The sequence below is a fragment of the Taudactylus pleione genome, unplaced genomic scaffold, assembly GCF_031769625.1.
Source record: "Taudactylus pleione unplaced genomic scaffold, aTauple2 ptg000216l, whole genome shotgun sequence".
NCBI lineage: Eukaryota > Metazoa > Chordata > Amphibia > Anura > Myobatrachidae > Taudactylus > Taudactylus pleione.
Genome location: NW_028284618.1, coordinates 1986011 through 2005661, shown reverse-complemented (window position 1 = coordinate 2005661; position 19651 = coordinate 1986011). Strand labels below are relative to the sequence as shown.

General features: G+C 41.8%; 1 protein-coding gene across 1 annotated transcript in view; it reads left to right on the top strand.

The window, feature by feature from the left end:
- Positions 1–19651, top strand: part of MALRD1 (MAM and LDL receptor class A domain containing 1) — a 612799-nt gene that overhangs the window by 142506 nt on the left and 450642 nt on the right. Inside the window, exons 12-15 of the mRNA XM_088478591.1 lie at positions 1503–1602; positions 3105–3239; positions 5187–5339; positions 19431–19536. Coding sequence (XP_088334717.1) covers positions 1503–1602; positions 3105–3239; positions 5187–5339; positions 19431–19536 — 494 coding nt within the window. The remainder of the gene's footprint in view (positions 1–1502; positions 1603–3104; positions 3240–5186; positions 5340–19430; positions 19537–19651) is intronic.

Here is a 19651-nt window from a genome sequence, read left to right as displayed (position 1 = left end):
AGTCCCGGATCGGTTCTTCTCACCAAGTTCGGAGGGTGCTGGCCATGAACAGCAGTAAAATGAGCGATGTTGCTCTCCCACAATTATTAGGGTAGTGCGCAGGCTCCACATGACATGAACAGTTGAAATGGCCCCCAACAAATATTAAATCATGAAGCTGGTCACAGTGCCACAGTGAAACACTGCTAATTATCCCTGTAATAATTATATTAATTGTTTACTTACACCAAATGTACAGTATATTGTTATGTTTTGTCTAATCATTTTCCCTGAGTATAACCAGGATACTCCATGACTGAGAGTCAAACATTTTATCCTAGCAAATCAAAGTAGGGTTTTAAAGTCAAATATGCGTTCTACGGCCGAGCACTGTCCAGTTTATATATTAGGCTATACAGTGTTTCTTTGTCTTTCATACAAGTTAATTAAACATTCTAAAATAAAAGTTATTTATTTTTTTCTTTTGAATAGTGCATACCCATATGGTTTAATGCACATTTATAGGGATAATATATTTCAGATAAGCCCGGTTTCTAAAAAGTGTTTTATGTTTTCCTTAAAATTCTGTATTAAAAGAGCTTTTCGTTGACAGTTTGCACTGCTTTGTGAGCCAAAGATTACATCATGTTGCAATTGATGGATGGTTTTGATCTATTTTTCAACAGATTGTATAGCGTGCATTAGCTACTTAAATTAATGCATGCCATATTGTGAGAAAAATTGATCTAAATAATTTTTGATGTAGAAGGATGAAGGCCATATTTAGAGAGGAAAAACAGGCTTGCTGTCATTAATATTTGTACAGTTTCCGATAGAAACTTATTTCTAACATACTTGTGTGTCTTGGTCTACTTGATTTGTGTTTAAACTAATATCTCTCTTGCACATATACAGTACTGGCAAGCCTCAACAGCAAGCCATTTAGTAAGCGAGAAAGAGGATAAAGCCAGCCGTACTCCATTACTGCATACAATTTATAATGGATAAAAGTTTTCTGGGTCCTGCTGCCTTTGATTTGAGGGATGAGAATTCTCTGAAGAGACATTAAGCTGCGTTCGCTAAATACAGTTAGACAACAATACAGTATGTTATTTTTTAAAGGCCAGTTCACAAAAGAGAAAAACATCATTCTTGAGTTTGGCAGAGGAGCAGTACTGTAACTTCCTTTGAACAAGGATCTTTGAAAGAGCTTTATATGTTGCTAATAAAGATCTTTCTCAAAGTTAGCAGAATAACTATGGATTTGATCATATTTCAATATAAAGTAACAACTTTTGTTGTCAGAAAACAGTAACAATCCTTTTAGTTATACAAATACGAAGAATGACTATTTGAAAGAGAAGCCATTTGGATTTGGGCTAAACGTAAAATTTTGCAATCGGAGTAAATAAAATGAGCAATAAGTACATATTACATGTTTTAGAACTGTAATCCTACTGCTGCTGCCTTTGCAAATAACACATATTATGTTAATGTAACTTTAATGGTTGATTACATTTCAGATCATTTTGGAAGCTACACTTTTATCAGCGCAGGCCAAAGTTGCGATTGATGATATCAGTTTATCTCCAGATTGCGACTTTATCAGTAACTCACATTCAGGTAAAATAGGGACATTATATTATATTTCTGTGGTCACTTATAATGTAGGGTGCAGCACAATGTAACCTCTATTACTATGCAATGATGGGATTTACTACAAACAACTATAAGACATACAATCCAGGGTCAGGGCTGGTGGCAGACCGGCTGTAACAAATATACTATCTAGGGTCAGTGCTGGCAGATATCAGGCTTAAATGATTACACATTCCTTGGTCAGGACTAGCAGCATACAAATACATAGTCAGAAATGGGCTAGGTCAAGACAGGAGAGATCAATGGGATCTAAAACAAAACCAAGTCAGCAACAATATACAGAACACAGGAATGCAGTTTCAGCTTCCAGCAAAGCAGTAACTGTCACTGACTGCTATTTAAACCTTCAGTAGCCAATCAGCTAAAAACAAAAGCCCAGCCTATTTCTAGCCAATGGGGTCCACATGATATCAAGACCAGAATACTGAAGAATTGCAATGTCAGTATTATTGCAATACACTAGGTTCTGTCGCTAAGAGCCAGATGCATATGCTGCAAGAACCGCTGCTGCTTCTTGCTGACCACAGCTTTTTGTACAGTGCCCAAGTCCTTATTGTAATGCCAATCTGAAGGAACGATTGTTCATTTTATTTAGAGAGGTAGCTTTTCCCAATCCTAGGCATGCCTGTTGTAACTGGCATACAGCGCTGCTTAAATAATGACAATTAATTAATATTATAAACATAATTGATTGGACAAGTGAAATAAAGACTGTCTTGTGTGTGGGAAATACTCTGAAGGTGGTGGTGGAGGGGGAGATTGATTACAATCACTGCTGTAACCTTTTTGCCATCAAAGTTTTGCTTTCGTTTTCTAAGCTGTACTAGAAAAAGAGGGATGCAGTCGGGATGCCGATGGTCTTAAATCCCAACCATCGGCATCTCGACTGTCTAATCGCGGCAAGGGTCTAATGACAGGCGTCAAAATCCCGAAGCCTGTCTTTTTACTTATGCCGGGAGCCCAGCGCTTGGCATCCCGACCGGAGGTAAGCGGGGTGCCAGGCGCGGACAGCTGCAGGGGGGAGGGTTAGGTTAGCGGCTCCCAGGGGGGAATTAGGGTTAGGAAGCCCCCCAGGAGGGTTATGGTTAGGATAGGGGAAGGGGGGTTAGGGTTAGGCACCCCCGGGGGGAGGTTAGGGTTAGGGACCCCCCCAGGAGACTTAGGTTTAGGCAGCGGGGAAGGGGGGGTTAGGTTTAGGCACTTAGAGGAGGATTAGGGTTAGGCACTTGGGGGGAGGTAAGGGTTAGACACCCCTAAGGGAGGGTTAGGCTTAGGGGGGGTTTGGTTAGTTTATACTTACCTTTAGCGCAGTCGGGATCTTCACCTCTGCCAGGCTTCCGCTGTGGGATTTGAACCGTTGGCCGTATGGTCATATGGTCATAAAGGCCTCCTGCAAAGAGCAGCAAACTGTCTTCTACATTTGAAAGTTCTCTCGTGTATGGACATTAAAGCATTCTTTCTCTCAGGTCAGTCCAAAGAACCATTGTTCCTTAACTGCCCGCTAATGTCATTCTCATGTGGTGATGGGAAATGTATACCATGGGAAAAACTTTGTGACTTCACAAAAGATTGCAAGAACGGTGTTGATGAAGCATTGTGCCGTAAGTTGTTTACCTTATAAATAAATGACATTTACTTGGGATACTTTCTCAAATTGCTCAACATAAACTGCAAAACAGAGTAAAAATTTGACATACTCCAGGTCCACAGCTACATAAGCAGTGTCATGTAAGTTACTTGTGTACATCATAAAAGCCCCATATGCATGTCTGATGACCTCTTACAAGATTTGTAAAAGGAATCAAGATGCCATTTCTACAAAAGCATGTGCTAATCTTGACCTGAAGTAAGAGGAGGCCCCCATGGAATGGAAGGTTCCACAAAATTGCATGTTGCTGGAGTGGATGTGATTAGCTCACAGAGGATGTGGCTGGTGTTAATCTAGTGTGCCCTCCAGCCACCTCTCTCCGCCAAGGTATATGTATGCCATATTTGGTTACTATTCGCTGTTTAGAATCAAAGTACTGTAGAGCAGACTTGGGAGTAAGGCGGATTTGTAACAGGATGGGTGTCGGGCCCTCAGGCATTGGGATCCAAGGGAATCTTCTCAGTCCTTGGTAGTCCAGTCTGACAACCTGTGCAGCCAAATCATTTCAAGTTTGAGCTGCTAAGAGCTTGGGTGGGCACCAATACTGTGGAAAAGCATGTCTAATAATGGTGTCGCCATGCCCTGTTCGGAGCCATTTAAAGAAGGTATGCTTTGCTAAGAAGTGGCGATGTAAGCTGATTACTCATGGCCAGGCCATCACATGAGTTATAGTTATAGTTAAGCCGAAGCTCACTGAGAGGACCAGATACATTGTCCTGGCACCCCGACTCTGTTCCCCTGGAAGCTAAAGTTGCAAACTTTGTTTTGAGTATTGGTTTAGGGTGCAGAATGGCTCCCTCCATTGTATGTAGGCAAACAGTACACATAAAAAAAATCACATTCACTTGCATAAATAGTTTTGCTTTCTTATTATTTAACATTTTATCTATCCTGAACAATTGCATCCAGCTTTCTTTAAATCCTTCTCACATATATTCTGTTGTTTCAGTGATGTTTCTGGATTAGTTTTGTGGTTTATTAAACAACATAGCACTGGTTAGAGATTACAGATGTTTCCCTGTAAAATGACGCCTGATTGTGGTCTTCTACAGTAACTGCTGAATAGGTATAATGTTAGGTGTCATAAATTAACTGCCAATTTAAGATCGTTTCTTACTTAGTTTTTTTATGAGGATAAGCTATTGATTATGCACTTAGTCAAAGGCTCATCAATCCTCTTTCTGTAATAAGTTTCTTGTTAATAAAATATATAAAGCTAAAATAAAATAAAGAACACATATTGGAGATAGTTTTATGTAGTAAGCAGCCAAGCTTCAAATACAAATTCACCCATTGGTGTGTACTGGTATTACATTAATGTAGACACCAATGGATGAATTTGTATTTGAAGCTTGGCTGTGAGGCAATTATAAAAATATTTTTCTTTGTATAGTTGATTTGGAATAGTGACTTATGCGAGTTCTATGAAAACATGCAACATCAAGATCAATGATGCATACCACCATATGTCACACTTTGGCTGGGTTGTTAAAAGATGTGTACAGTATTAGTACGGATGGCAATGAATGAGTATTTGAAGGGGAGAAGAGGAGGTTAAGGCTCAGCCTAGGGCTTCAGAAGAGCTAAACACACCCTTTGCTAGTATAACCCCTCCCCTAGAGAGATGTAACCACACCTCCTTCCATTGTCTGTACTGATTCAGGACCTGTAAAGTTGGGGCTAAGCATGATGTGCCTGTAATCAATGGCAACCAATCAGATATCAACTTTTAGAAACCTGGTGGCAGACAGAATAATGACAGCCAATATCTGATTGGTTGGTTCCTGTGTTTTGGAGCAGGGATTTTACTTAGAAAATAGTACTGAATAAGCATTAACGTGTTATGGATTTGTGTTACAAAAGAGCTGAAAACTGTAGTAACAAAATATTGTTTTTACAGCAACTTGTTGTGACTTTGAATTTAGTAGCTGTGGCTGGTATGAGAAGCACTATGCTGATGCCTTTGACTGGGTTAGACAGTCATGGAGTGGCCTGTCACCTGTCTACCACTCCCAAGCCCCACCTCAGGATCATACCACAAATACCCCTGAAGGTAATTTCTTATCTGTACATGCTGGTGACGCAGAACTGTTATTCTGTTGCTGTATATTAACCGAATTGCAAATTTCTTGGAAATGTACTGTATATAAGTAAGTATCAGGAGAAAATGGAAGTTGCTATGGTTTGTCAACTTCTAGCTCTCATACATGATGACAATTGTCAGTAAATTCACAGAAAGTCAGGAAAAAAATAAGTTACGTTGTAATTACTTAAGGCTATCCACCATTGTACATACTTGCCGTCTTTTATTAAACACCCTCCAGGAGAGTCCCAGGGGGCAATCCTCTCTGATAGATGGGGGGCCTGGGGTCGCATTCTCATCATCATGGCCACACCTCTGCTGTTTAAAGTCACGATTAGCAGTATTTTACAGTGGGGACAGGGCTACATGTTATTATGTTATTATGTTATGTTATTATGTTATCACTGCCCCACCCACGATATTTAAAACTGCAACTTGCAGTATTTTTACAGCAGGAGGCTGTGTTAGGATGACATCATTTAATCCCGGTTGGTCACTTCAGTCTGGAGATGTGTGGCATCGGGAGACTGGCCATTTCTCTTAGGAGGCGAGGAGAGCCCTTCCCCAAATTCGGGGCTCTCCTGAAATATTTTGCCATATGATCTCTTTTCCTAGGAATAGGATTCCCTCAAATAGGAAAGTGTAAATTAATTTGATCACAACTAGATCTATCATAGCTATACTATTTTATTTATTGAACTGAAAAGGGGTAGACCATTAATCACTGTCTGGATACCCCACTACTTTAGAAGTGTTTTTTTAAAGTTACTTTGTAAACTTATCATCTTTTCAAATGATTATAATCAAAACGTAGGAGTCTCTTTTTGTACTTCTGGAAATTCTATTTGTTGGGGGGACTTGCAGTGGTAAAGGTAGGATTTACTGGGGTCTCTCTCTCTCTCTCTCTCTCTCTATATATATATATATATATATATATAATAAATATCCCACATAAATATATATGTATATAATAAATATCTAAAATAAATATATATATATAAGTATAAATATATATATATTTAAATATATAAAAACATGTTGAGCGCGCTCACCAGACTTGCAAGCATAGTAAAAGTTTATTGGTGGAAAGCCAACATCAGTAGTCCATCAGTAATCGACGTTTCAGTCCTTGCTAGGACTCTTACCAAGATTTTGGGGTTACTGAGCCTGTCTGAGCCTGCGACCCCAGCAACACTGACACCAAAACGTGAGTGTGGACCTTTTTGTGATTATATATAAATATATATATATACACACAAGCCACGGCCAAATGAATGGCAATTTGCATATACTCCAGAATGTCATGAAGAGTGTTCAGATGAATTGCAATTAATTGCAAAGTCCCTCTTATTTGCCATGAAATTTAATCCCAAAACAACATTTCCACTGCATTTCAGCTCTGCCACAAAAGGATCAGCTGACATCATGTCAGTGATTCTCTCGTTACCACAGGTGAGAATGTTGACAAGGACAAGGCTGGAGATCACGCTGTCATGCTGATTGAGTTAGAATAACAGACTGGAAGCTTTAAAAGGAGGGTGGAGCTTGAAATCATTGTTCTTCCTTTGTAAACCATGGTTACCTGCAAGGAAACATGTGCAGTCATCATTGCTTTGCACAAAAGGGCTTCACAGGCAAGGACATTGCAGCTAAATCAACCATTTATCGGATCATCAAGAACTTCAAGGAGAGAGGTTCAGTAGTTGTCAAGAAGGCTTCAGGGCGCCAAAGAACGTCCAGCAAGTGCCAGGACTGTCTCCTAAAGTTGATTCAGCTGCGGGATTGGGGCACCACCAGTGCAGAGCTTGCTCAGGAATGGCAGTAGGCAGGTGTGAGTGTCACACACAGTGAGGTGAAGACATTTGGAAGATGGCCTGGTGTCAAGAAGGGCAGCAACGAAGCCACTTCTCTCAAAGAAAAATATCAGGGACAGACTGATAGTCTGCAAAAGGTACATGGATTAGACTACTGAGTAATGGGGTAAAGTTATTTTCTCTGATGAATCCCCTTTCAGAAATTCAGATTGTTTGGGGCATCTGGAAAAACGCTTGTCCAGAGAAGCAAAGGTGAGCGCTACTATCAGTCCTTTGTAATGCCAACAGTAAAGCATCCTGAGATCAATCATGTTGCTTCTCAGCCAAGGGAGTGGGCTCACTAACAATTTTGCCTAAGAACACAGCCATGAATAAAGAATGGTACCAAAACATCCTCCAAGAGCAACTTCTCCCAACCATCCACAAACAGTTTGGTGATGAACAATGCCTTTTCCAGCATGATGGAGCACCTTGCCATAAGGCAAAAGTGATAAATAAGTGGCTCGGGGGACAAAACATCAACATTTTGGGTCCATGGCTAGGAAACTCCCCAGACCTTAATCCCATTGAGAACTTGTGGTCAATCCTCAAGAGGCGGGAGGACAAACAAAACCCCACAAATTTTGACAAACTCCAAGCCTTGATTAGGCAAGAATGGGCAGCCATCAGTCAGTATGTGACCCAGAAGTTGATTGACAGCATGCCAGGGCAAATTGCAGAGGTCTTGAAAAGAAGGGTCAACACTGCAAATATTGACTCTTTGCATAAACTTAATGTCATTATCAATAAAAGCATTTGACGCTTGTGAAATGCTTATAATTTTACCTCAGTATACCATAATAACACCAGACAACAAAGTTTAAAAACACTGAGGCAGCAAACTTTGTGAAAACCAATACTTGTGTCATTCTCAAAACTTTTGGCCATGGAGGTGTATATATATATATATATATATATATATCTACACAAAAAATCAGCGGCACTTGGAGACTGAAAAAAGATAATTTAATGTGTGTTTAACACATATCACCATCACCAACGTTTCGGGGCAGTGCCCCCCTTTGTCAAGGTGTAAGGAGAAAGAAAAGAAAGTGAAAACAGCTTACCTTATATCAGGAGAAGCTCACCAGAAGTGAGATATCGGACGCCGCCCAGGACCCCTTGCGATGCTGCCGGAGTCCCACAAAAGACAAAAGACGTCATCGCGACAAGCGTCACTGGAAACCAAGGCAACCAGTGAGCAAGTGCTCAGACGCGGCTGGCCGTCCTTCATGAAAAAACCAAAGAAACTAGTGCAACAAGTGTATAAGTGCGGACAAAGATACAAACATAAACAAGGTATCACATAGTGCAGAACAACATCAGGAAACAAAACTCGCCATTAAGAGAGACATACACAAACACTGATGCAAAAACTTGATAACATGGTAAATCACAATAATGGGTAGATGGGAAATGGGAAACAGACAGTTCCAATCTACCATGCAATTGCATGGAACAGACATCAGGTCCAATATGTCTAACTCAGAAAGAACGGGTCTTTTGAGCCCGATAAGTCGAAGGGACAAATGTTACCCAATGAAAATACATGAGAGTTTCCATCCATCTGACATATAAAGTCCATGAACTAATTAAACACGCTCCAATTAATTCTTTCACTAAGACCAGATGGACTGATGGTCTGTAAATTATAAATCCATCTTGCTTCTATCTGTAGGAGATGTGCTGCCCTGTCACCTCCTCTGATGTTTATGGCCATATGATCAATGCCCATATGTCTTAAATCACTGAGGGCATGTTTCATTTTGCAGAAGTGCCTGGCCACCGGTTGATCTGTGGTCCTACCAGCCAAGGCTGCTTTAATTGCAGAACGGTGCAGGGCCATACGTTCTCTCATTGTCCTGGTGGTCTTCCCAATGTAGAGAAGACCACAAGGACACCGTATCAATTAGATAATGAAGGCTGAGGTGCACGTGAGCACATGTTTGATATGGTAAATCCACTGTGATTGAGGGTGGGTAAAAGAATTACCTGTAATCATATATTGACATGTAGTGCACTTTAGGCACTTATAACAGCCCGTTTTTTTGTGGAGGAATGCACCTTCGGTGCCACTTCTGGTAATGTCAAAATTGGTGATGTTGTTATGGACCACCATGTATTTAATGTTGCGGCCTCTAGTAAAACAAGCTAGAGGTCTCTTGTTCTTCACCAATGGAAGGTCTCTGTCCGTAGTAACAATAGGCCAGAGGGCTTGACTGGCTCGATGAATAACAGCACTGCTGGTACTATATTGACTCTTCCACGGGATGGTCAATGCTGCATCCCTTTCTTTAGGGACAAATAATGCACTCCTAGGGGTATTTAAAACCTCCTGTTTTTGACAGATTAGCTCTGCCAAGTCGTATCCTCTTTGCACAAACTTTTCCACAATGTGGTTTAGGCTGATCTTAACCTCTCCGGGTTCACTGGTGATTCTTGCCACCCTTATCATCTGAGATTTCGGAAGGCCCTTTTTCAAGGCTGGAGGATTGTGGCTGTTGGCCTGTAGTAAGGTTTTTTTGTCAGTGGGTTTAGAGAAGACACTGGTGCTGATGCGACCCTTACTGATAAAAATTTGAACATCCAGTTAATTTAACATGTGGAAACTGTGCTGGAACGTGAGTCTTATTGGTGAATCTCTGGAATTGATGTTTGTCATAAGGGCCAAAAACCTCTCTTCTCCACCTGTCCACAGCATAAATAGATCGTCAATGTATCTAATGAAAAGTAAAATGTGAATGGACACCTCTGTATCATTGTAGAACATTAAGGTTGAAAGCCATTGCTTTATTTATGTTGCTTTATCTACTTTTCATTTGTCACGGGACTCTTATACAACATGACAAGTGACACTGCTTCTTCTGCGCATGACACGCCAGGATGCAGGGGGATTTCCATTCAGAAAGAAGAAACTTACAGTTTTACAGATGATGATGCGGAGTGTCTCCATTTCAAGGAACATCTCACATTCACTGACAAACACTAGGGAATTGAGGATGCATACTTTCATTTGTTAAAATAAAAGAAAAAAGAAATTGATCTATTACTGCATGGCATCACTTTATCGGACTATCATAGGGAGAAAATGATCCCTCGTGGGTTCAGGGTCCGGAATACACCCACCATAGAGAGATACAACCCGGAATTTTGTAAGAAATGGATAGGGATCCTAAATAAATGTAGTCTGGATCTCATCCTTTTAGTAATAGAGGAAGTTGGTCGTGAACTGGGATCTATTAAATAGAAGATTTCCAGCCATAAGTCTGAGTACAAAACAATTTTACAACAGGACCAGACCAATGACTGGTTGTTAAAATTACAGTCACAGTGTGAGAAGTACCGCAGGGATCTAACTAAATTTAAAAGGAACAAGTACCAGATTGTCAAAGGCGATTATGACGACAACCGCGTCTATCGGTGGCTTATGGGTGGGGACACCAGGGCACAATTTCAAAGACCGTTTAGACCAAGATCCGGCTGGCGCCAGCGGAAAGAGGGATTCAACCGTATTACCACATCCTCTAATAGTGATAGCGAATTCAATCAGGTTGATTCAGAGGATCCTTTAGAAGGAACCAAGAATCCCCCCGGGAAGTCCCGCAATATCCCTACGGTGCCAAAAAACAGGGGGTGCCCACCCACATGGGGGTCAGCACAAGAGGCTCAGCTGTCTCCACCATCAAAAAGAAGACCTAGTCTTTAACCTCTCCTCCCGGCATTTATCCGAGTTGGAGATACAGGTTTTAAACAAAGGCCTCTCATTTGTCCCCACCAGCCACCATGATGAACTTACATGGAAGATAGTCTTACACCATTTTGCTCACAAATTGCGCCTTCAGGAATATTTTGGTACTAGACCCATGCAACCCTCCACTGACCCGCATTCTGAATTTATTAAAAGTAAATCCAAATCCTCCTTTGATCCCCAATCATCCAACGCTTCGATTAGGACATTCACCCATTTATTGGACGATTCTGTGTCCAGATACACCAGCGCCACTTCCATTAAACATCATAATCTCTCTAGGACCGAATGGGAAGCATTGCGAAATTTGGCCAATTACCGTGATATCATTATCCGCCCCACCAACAAGGGGGGTGGGATTGTCATCCAGGATTTGTCCTACTATATGGATGAAATATATAAGCTATTGGCGGTCATTGATACGTACCAGTCTCTCAGAGAGGATCCCACCACAGTGTTTAAAAAAGAACTGGATAAAGTATTGTTGGGGGCTCATATGGATGGACATCTGTCCGATACACTGGTGAAAATTCTAACAACTGAACATCCCACCACCCCTATCTTATTCACCGTGCCAAAGATTCATAAGTGGATAGAAAAACCACCGGGACGTCTGATAATATCGGCCAGGGACTCTTTATACCAGCCCGTCTCACAATTTTTGGACAATATCATTCAACCTTTTGTAATGAAACAATCCACTTACATCAAGGATACATCCAGCTTTTTGAAGCTGTTAGAGGGACTAGGTGCGATTCCCAACAATACGTTAATTTGCGTCATGGACATCTGTAGCCTCTATACATCCATCCCCCACAAGGACGGATTGGAGGCTATGAAGGAGTTCCTGCAGTTTGAGAATGTTCCTAACATCAATCATGCTTTGTTTTTGAGATTACTAGAGCTGACACTTACTAGGAACTATTTCCTCTTCGACGGACGTTACTTCTTTCAACGCACAGGATGTGCAATGGGGAGTAATGTTGCCCCTTCCTATGCGAACATTTATATGTTCAAATAAGAACGTCTAATGTTCTACAATGATACAGAGGTGTCCAATCACATTTTACTTTTCGCTATATACATTGACGATCTATTTATGCTGTGGACAGGTGGAGAAGAGAGGTTTTTGGCCCTTATGACAAACATCAATTCCAGAGATTCACCAATAAGACTCACGTTCCAGCACAGTTTCCACACGTTAAATTATCTGGATGTTCAAATTTCTATCAGTAAGGGTCGCATCAGCACCAGTGTCTTCTCTAAACCCACTGATAAAAACACCTTACTACAGGCCAACAGCCACCATCCTCCAGCCTTGAAAAAGGGCCTTCCAAAATCTCAGATGATAAGGGTGGCAAGAATCACCAGCGAACTCGGAGAGGTTGAGATCAGCCTAAACCACATTGTGGAAAAGTTTGTGCAAAGAGGATACGACTTGGCAGAGCTAACCCGTCAAAAACAGGAGGTTTTAAATACCCCTAGGAGTGCATTATTCATCCCTAAAGAAAGGGATGCATCATTGACCATCCCGTGAAAGAGTCAATATAGTACCAGCAGCGCTGTTATTCATCGAGCCAGTCAAGCCCTCTGGCCTATTGTTACTACGGACAGAGACCTTCCATTGTTGAAGAACAAGAGACCTCTAGCTTGTTTTACTAGAGGCCGCAACATTAAAGACATGGTGGTCCATACCGACATCACCAATTTTGACAATACCAGAAGTGGCACTGAAGGTGCATTCCTCCACAAAAAACCGGGCTGTTATAAGTGCCTAAAGTGCACTACGTGTCAATATATGATTACAGGTAATTCTTTTACCCACCCTCATTCACAGCGGATTTACCATATCAAACATGTGCTGACGTGCACCTCAGCCTTCATTATCTGTTTGATACGGTGTCCTTGTGGTCTTCTCTACATTGGGAAGACCACCAGGACAATGAGAGAACGTATGGCCCTGCACCGTTCTGCAATTAAAGCAGCCTTGGCTGGTAGGACCACAGATCAACCGGTGGCCAGGCACTTCTGCAAAATGAAACATGCCCTCAGTGATTTAAGACATATGGCCATTGATCATGTGGCCATAAACATCAGAGCAGGTGACAGGGCAGCACGTCTCCTACAGATAGAAGCAAGATGGATTTATAATTTACAGACCATCAGTCCATCTGGTCTTAATGAAAGAATTAATTGGGGCATGTTTAATTAGTTCATGGACTTTATATGTCAGCTGGGTGGGAAATCTCGTGTATTTTCATTGGGTAACATTTGTCCCTTCGACTTATCGGGCTCAAAAGACCCGTTCTTGCTGAGTTGAACATATTGGACCTGATGTCCCGTCTGTTCCATGCAATTGCATGGTAGATTGGAACTGTCTGTTTCCCTTTTCCCATCTACCCATTATTGTGATGTTATCAAGTTTTTGCATCAGTGTTTGTGTATGTCTCTCTTAATGGCGAGTTTAGTTTCCTGATGTTGTTCTGCACTATATGATACCTTGTTTATGTTTGTATCTTTGTCCGCACTTATGCACTTGTTGCACTAGTTTCTTTGTTTTTTTCATGAAGGATGGCCAGCCGCGTCTGAGCGCTTGTTCACTGGTTGCCTTGGTTTCCAGTGACGCTTTTCGCGATGACGTCTTTTGTGCGGGACTCCGGCAGCGTCGCGAGGGGTCCTGGGCGGCGTCCGATCTCTCACTTCTGGTGGGCTTCTCCTGATATAAGGTAAGCTGTTTTCACTTTCTTTTCTTTCTCCTTACACCTTGACAAAGGGGCGCGCTGCCCCGAAACGTTGGTGACGGTGATATGTGTTAAACACACATTAAATGATCTTTTTTCAGTCTCCATGTGCCGCTGATTTTTTGTATTTATCTCTTAACTACAGAGGGCACTGGAGCACTGACCCATCAGGGTAGCAGAGTGCCGGTCCAGTGGACGTATATATATATATATATATATATATATATATATAGAGTCCAAGCTGGCCCAGCACTCGAAATATCCGTGTATGCTCCGGTGCCCTTCCAATAGCAATAAGTAGATTGTGGTGTAGCGGACGGCACTCAGTGAGACTTCACAGCTCAAGAAAGACTGAGTGCCGTCCGCTACACCACAATCTATCTATCTATCTATCTATCTATCTATCTATATATATATATGCACACACACATATATATATATATATATATATATATGTATATATATATATATGTATATATATATTTATTTATAGCACACACCCAGGGCCGGATTATAGGCAGGACGGACGGGGCGATCGTCCAGGGCCCCCCACACATTGGGGGGCCCAGCACTCAGCAAACCTAATTCTAAACTGGGCCACTCTAGATCCTCCCTAGCCTGTTCCTGGCAGTCTGTCTCTCACTGATGGACTTTTGATAATCTAAGATGGAGACAGCAGCAGCTTTTCTTTGCTTATATAGTGGGTGGCCACTGGCCGGGCAATGTCTGACGATCTCTAAGCCCCGTCCCCACACTGATGATGCCACGATTCGTGGGTGTATGAGTAGGGGGTGGGGCCAAATGCTGTGACATGCCTGCCCCTGTGAGGAACATGAAGCTGAAACAGGTAGTGTGTGTGCTTGCTGTTTCCCTCTCTGTCTCCCTCCTTCTCCCCCTCTTTCCCTCCCACTGTCTCTCCTCCTATCTTTGTCTCCCTCCCTCTCTGTCTTCCTCCTTCTCTCTCCCTCCTCTTCTCTTCCCCTCCCTTCATCTCTTTCTCTCGCCCTCTTTCTCCCTACCTATCTCTTTCTCCAGCTGTCTCTCTCTCTTGCACTAGGAGGGGCCCCCACAACTTAGTTCCCCCTGGGGCCCCCGCAAGCCTTAATCCAGCCCTGCACACACACACACACACACACACACACACACACACACACACACACACACACACACACACACACACACACACACACACACACGTGTCTTATCTCCTTACCTTAGTTTAAGAGTGGCCTATTGTGGATGGCACTAACAGCACTTCTATAGAATTTGTTTCAATTACGGTATATATGTATTACTCAGCACAAACTGTTTGCAGAAAATTGATGACTAAAGTTCAGTAGTTATAAATAATCCAGCCAGAAAAATGAATTCAGTTTTGTGTGTTTCTGTCATTGTGGCTTTATATACCAATAAGTAAATACATTTTAATTATGTAACAGAGTTTTCCAGTTACATTTCTTTAATACCCTGAAAAGATATTTGTATCTGTGTGATCCAAATGAATGCTTCAACAAATCCTCTTCCTATAAACTAACAACATTTGTGACAAATCCAAGCTTCCCAAACAAATTTTATTTCAATCGGAGTGGAGCAGTTTCTGTAATTAATTGTAATGTGCATTTATTTAGTGCTCTCCGTTCTGTTAAATCCTCAGTAGTATGAGTTTGGAAGGATAAATTAGAATGTGGATTTAGGACCTCATTCAGAGTCGGTCGTAAGCGGCTGCTTGGTCGTACGCCTAACGACCGAGAAACTGAAAAAGGAAGCAATCGCACGGCCGGTCGGTCTCAACCAAAGTGACGCTCATACATGAAGAATACACCTCCTCTAGCTAACGAGTGATAGCAGCTAGCGATCGAGTCAATCGTTGTCAGTCGTTGTCAGTCGCAGCATGTTAATTTTCTTCTGATGGTTGCGGCCGCTTGTGTTGTGTTGATGCCCACAAAAATAAATAAAAAAAGCATAGAAACAGCCATCCCCATGAAATGTATTTATTCTTATTATTCACTAATGCAAACGCAGCTGAATCAATTACAAGCCAATTAGCAGTGTTATTAGCTTCATCAATCGATTATTAGCTGCTTGCATTGTGTGGCTCACAATAGAAACATCAATCCTAACATCAATAACATTCGATAGTATCGATTGTACTGTGTGGCTTGTGGGAGCTCCTACCCAACCTCAAGCTGTACGATCAGCCAGGCCTCGAACCTGCTCGCAGAGTGACGTTTTACTACTTCCCGGCCTTCTATGTCGGTCGTAGCAGGTAATTTATGTATACCCCTAAAACGCCCTCAAAACGCTGAGGCACGCCTGCGTTTTCTGACCACCACCCCCGTCAACACCCACAAACGGCCTTTCATGTCAATCTACTCTCGGAAGCCACTTCCTGCTCGTAAGCCGTACGATCTACAGCATTTTGGATCGCAAAGCCTCGTACGCACATGCACACAACTAACCGTGCGCATGCATGGTTTGGAAACATCGGATGCGTACGACCGAGCGGCCGCTTACAACCGACTCTGAATGAGGTCCTTATTCCTTATAGTTCACATAAAATAGACAATGACCATGATGTAAATCTGTATCTGCCGATTTTGAAACCATCATGGGTTTCACCAGCGATTTGCAGCTACAAAATGATCAGAAATCCAGCATTTTACAAAATGTAACACAAAACAAATAGGTTGCACCAAAGTATTGGTACATGATACCTATATAGCAAACCCCTCTTAGTATTATAATTTAATTTAATTGTCTGGATATATATGAGGGGTGCTATCCCTGGACCATTGAAATGATACACAGCACAAGAAGAAAAAAGTAGTCCAATCATTGGGATGCATCCCAACGATTGGACTAATTTTACAAAATGTGTCAACTCCTAATTTTTCCAAAGTTCAAAGTTGCCAGATGTGCTAGGATGCGAGAGTCAAAGTTACAGGAGACGCCTCAGAGAAAAATTGTGAAATGCCTAATTGCAGCTATTGGCCTTGGATAAAAGCAACAAAAAAATTAAATAAAGTGTTGATCCCCTTCCCCGTCAAGGTGTCTCCATTACTAGCGCTCAAGGCCTATCCTGGTAGTGGCATTCTTGTTGGGACAGAGTATGGAATGAGAGAATGCAGCCTAAAAAACTGCTGTTTAGAGCATCTCTAAGATTCTCTGGGTGCTCAGTTTCTCCCAAGTCTCGATGCAGAGCTGCCATGAGTGTCCTTGGAATGCTGTGGGCACTCAGCACTCAGTTTCTCCTTTGTTCCAGTGGCCCCATCTCCTCATTGTGACATCATGACAAAACACCTATGAGGGGTGGGGCCAGCACAGGGTTCATTATCGCCCTGTTACAATTCTAGGAGAATCTGGCCCTCCAAAAAAAAATTATGCGCCCTGACCCCCAGGAAAAACCAGCCCTGTGCTAAAAGCATATACTTTTTTCTCTATTGGCATGTTCATTTGCTCAATTGGGCACTGTCTTTTTTAGCTTGCATTTACAACGATCACATTAGAAAAAAAAACTTTCAGAACAAAAAGAGAGTATAAACATCTGAGTGACTAATACAGTTTTATTATATTTTAAATCAATAAATTCTGGGACTGGAATGACTGTTGTTGACTGTTGCTGTCCATATTTAGAAGGGAACCTAATAAAGAGAAATTTTCAGAAATCGCTGTACAATTGTGGCCAAAGAGGATGAGAAAGCAAGCAACCAACCGTCAGTGCCAGACAGCTCTCCCAGGGTGGTGTCCACAAGATTCACTAATACGGTTACCCAGAAGAATATAGGAGAGGAGAGAGCACCGGGTTAGAGGGGAATGTTCCAACCCTGGGGACAGAAAGCTCAATCAGAGATAACAGTGATCATTCACCCTGTTCTACCACTTTAGTTTTCACAAAGGGAAGGTGGAATGTATAGGACTACACAGTTTTGCGAATGGCCTGGGGGAAAGGGAGGGGAACAAGACAGACACAGACTGTGCTCTCACCATTCTAATGCTTGAGAACATGCTGTACAATCTTGGCTTCACCTGCAAGTACACTCATCCCACTCGTCTTCCTTTGCTTTATACTACAATGTGCCACCCCTCTAAAACACCACTGGATGGCTAATTATAAAAACAGGCCCTAAATTAATCTGGCCTAGTGACCACACAATAACAATATAATGCAGGGTGCCCTGTACTAACTGAGAACACTCGATAATCAGATTGAAACCCTCGACAGTCAGCAAGCAAACGTCTCCCCACATGCACAATAATGACAATATTACAGCACAGTATGACAGTACAACAAAGTATTTCTGCACTACTCATGCCGGCCAGATATACCTCTAGCACCCTGAAAATAATAGCTCACTTGTCTCAGGGAGTAAGCATTGATGTGGAAACCCGATAGCCTCTATGCACCTAGGGGTTATACTGACAGTGTGGGAGCTGGAAAACCCCCTCACACTAATACATCCTGCTGTTACCTCAGGACTTTAATCTGTCTTCCTGGGCAAAAGTGAGTCTGGGCCTAACGTGCAGGAGTCAAGGGGCACAACTTTACTATGGAGCATAGTGCCCAATGAGAAGGCGCAGGCCTAGTACTTACCTATAATTGGGAGGCCTACACAATAACTAGGGCCTAACGTCCCCACAGGTTGCTTGGTCCTAGTGTTCACTTATCAATGGGAGACCTGCACAATAACTAGGGCCTAATGCCCACAGTTGGAAAATAAAACCCTTTTCAGGCCTAATGACCTCAGGTGGCTCAGGCCTAATGCCCCTCTATCAATTGGACTGTCCCTGGGGTTTGGGCCTGATGCCCACAGTGGCCACAGGCCTCGAGCTCGACAATCCTTTGACAAATCCTTTGAAAGTAGGTACATAGTTGTGATCTTGCCAGTCCTGCAGTCGTGGCTGAACCAATCATGGCTCAGGGCTTCTGGAACTCTTCACATGAGGTGTGGTATCCTCCACGACCTCAGGGCTTCTGGAGTTTTCTACCCCGATCTTCACCTGGTGGTCCATTTTCAGGACTTCAAAAGTCTTCAACCGCATCTGTGTCATTTTCACAGCCACCTTCATCATCTTCTTCCTTCGTGATGCAGCTCAAGATCTTCACGGGTCTTCTCCGCTGTCGTACTGAACTCTGCCATTGCACTCTGGCTAATATAAGCCAGCACGGGTAGGCCTGTGATATTTAGAAATTCAATCCCATTTTTAAATAACCTAAAACCATTGCAATTGTCCCAATTTGCTTGCTTTTGAAGGAAAGTTACAATTACTACCTTAGAAAATTTTAAAACTAAATTCAATATTTTATTATGGAAAATTATGTGATTTTGATTGAGTGAATTGCTGATCATTTAGTTTCACGAGATTCCCCTTATGCTCTGAGTACAACTTATAAAGACCCTTACTTGCTAACAGTATCAAAGTACTCAATTAGATTTTATGTAAGCATGACAGGTCTGCTTAAAGAGAATATTAAACAAAGATCCATCGAAAGGATATCATTTTGAAATAAGTAACTTGTAAATGTTACTCATTGCAAAACTGAGTTACTGTAGTTTGGCAAAAAAGTTTGTAATATAATAAACAACATAAAATATTAATGAAAGTGCAAAAAATCTGATCAATTATCCAACAACTTTCAAAGACATTAAAAACATGTTTTCACTGCCCTACATGTAATGTCTTACTTGTCTATTTATTAATTTATGTTATGAATTATTAGGTCATTTCATGTTTATTCAGAAAAAGAGCAGTAACATTACACAGATTGCGGAACTGAAGAGCCCGAGGTTCAGACAGGCAGGACCAGACTGTTCTTTGACCTTCTGGTGAGAACGTTTTCATATCTTTACTTTTACACGCTAATAAAACTTTCTGTGTTGCCTGCTGTGCTTCTTATCAGCTTAAAAAAATACATCATTATTTATTAACATGGATAAGGAA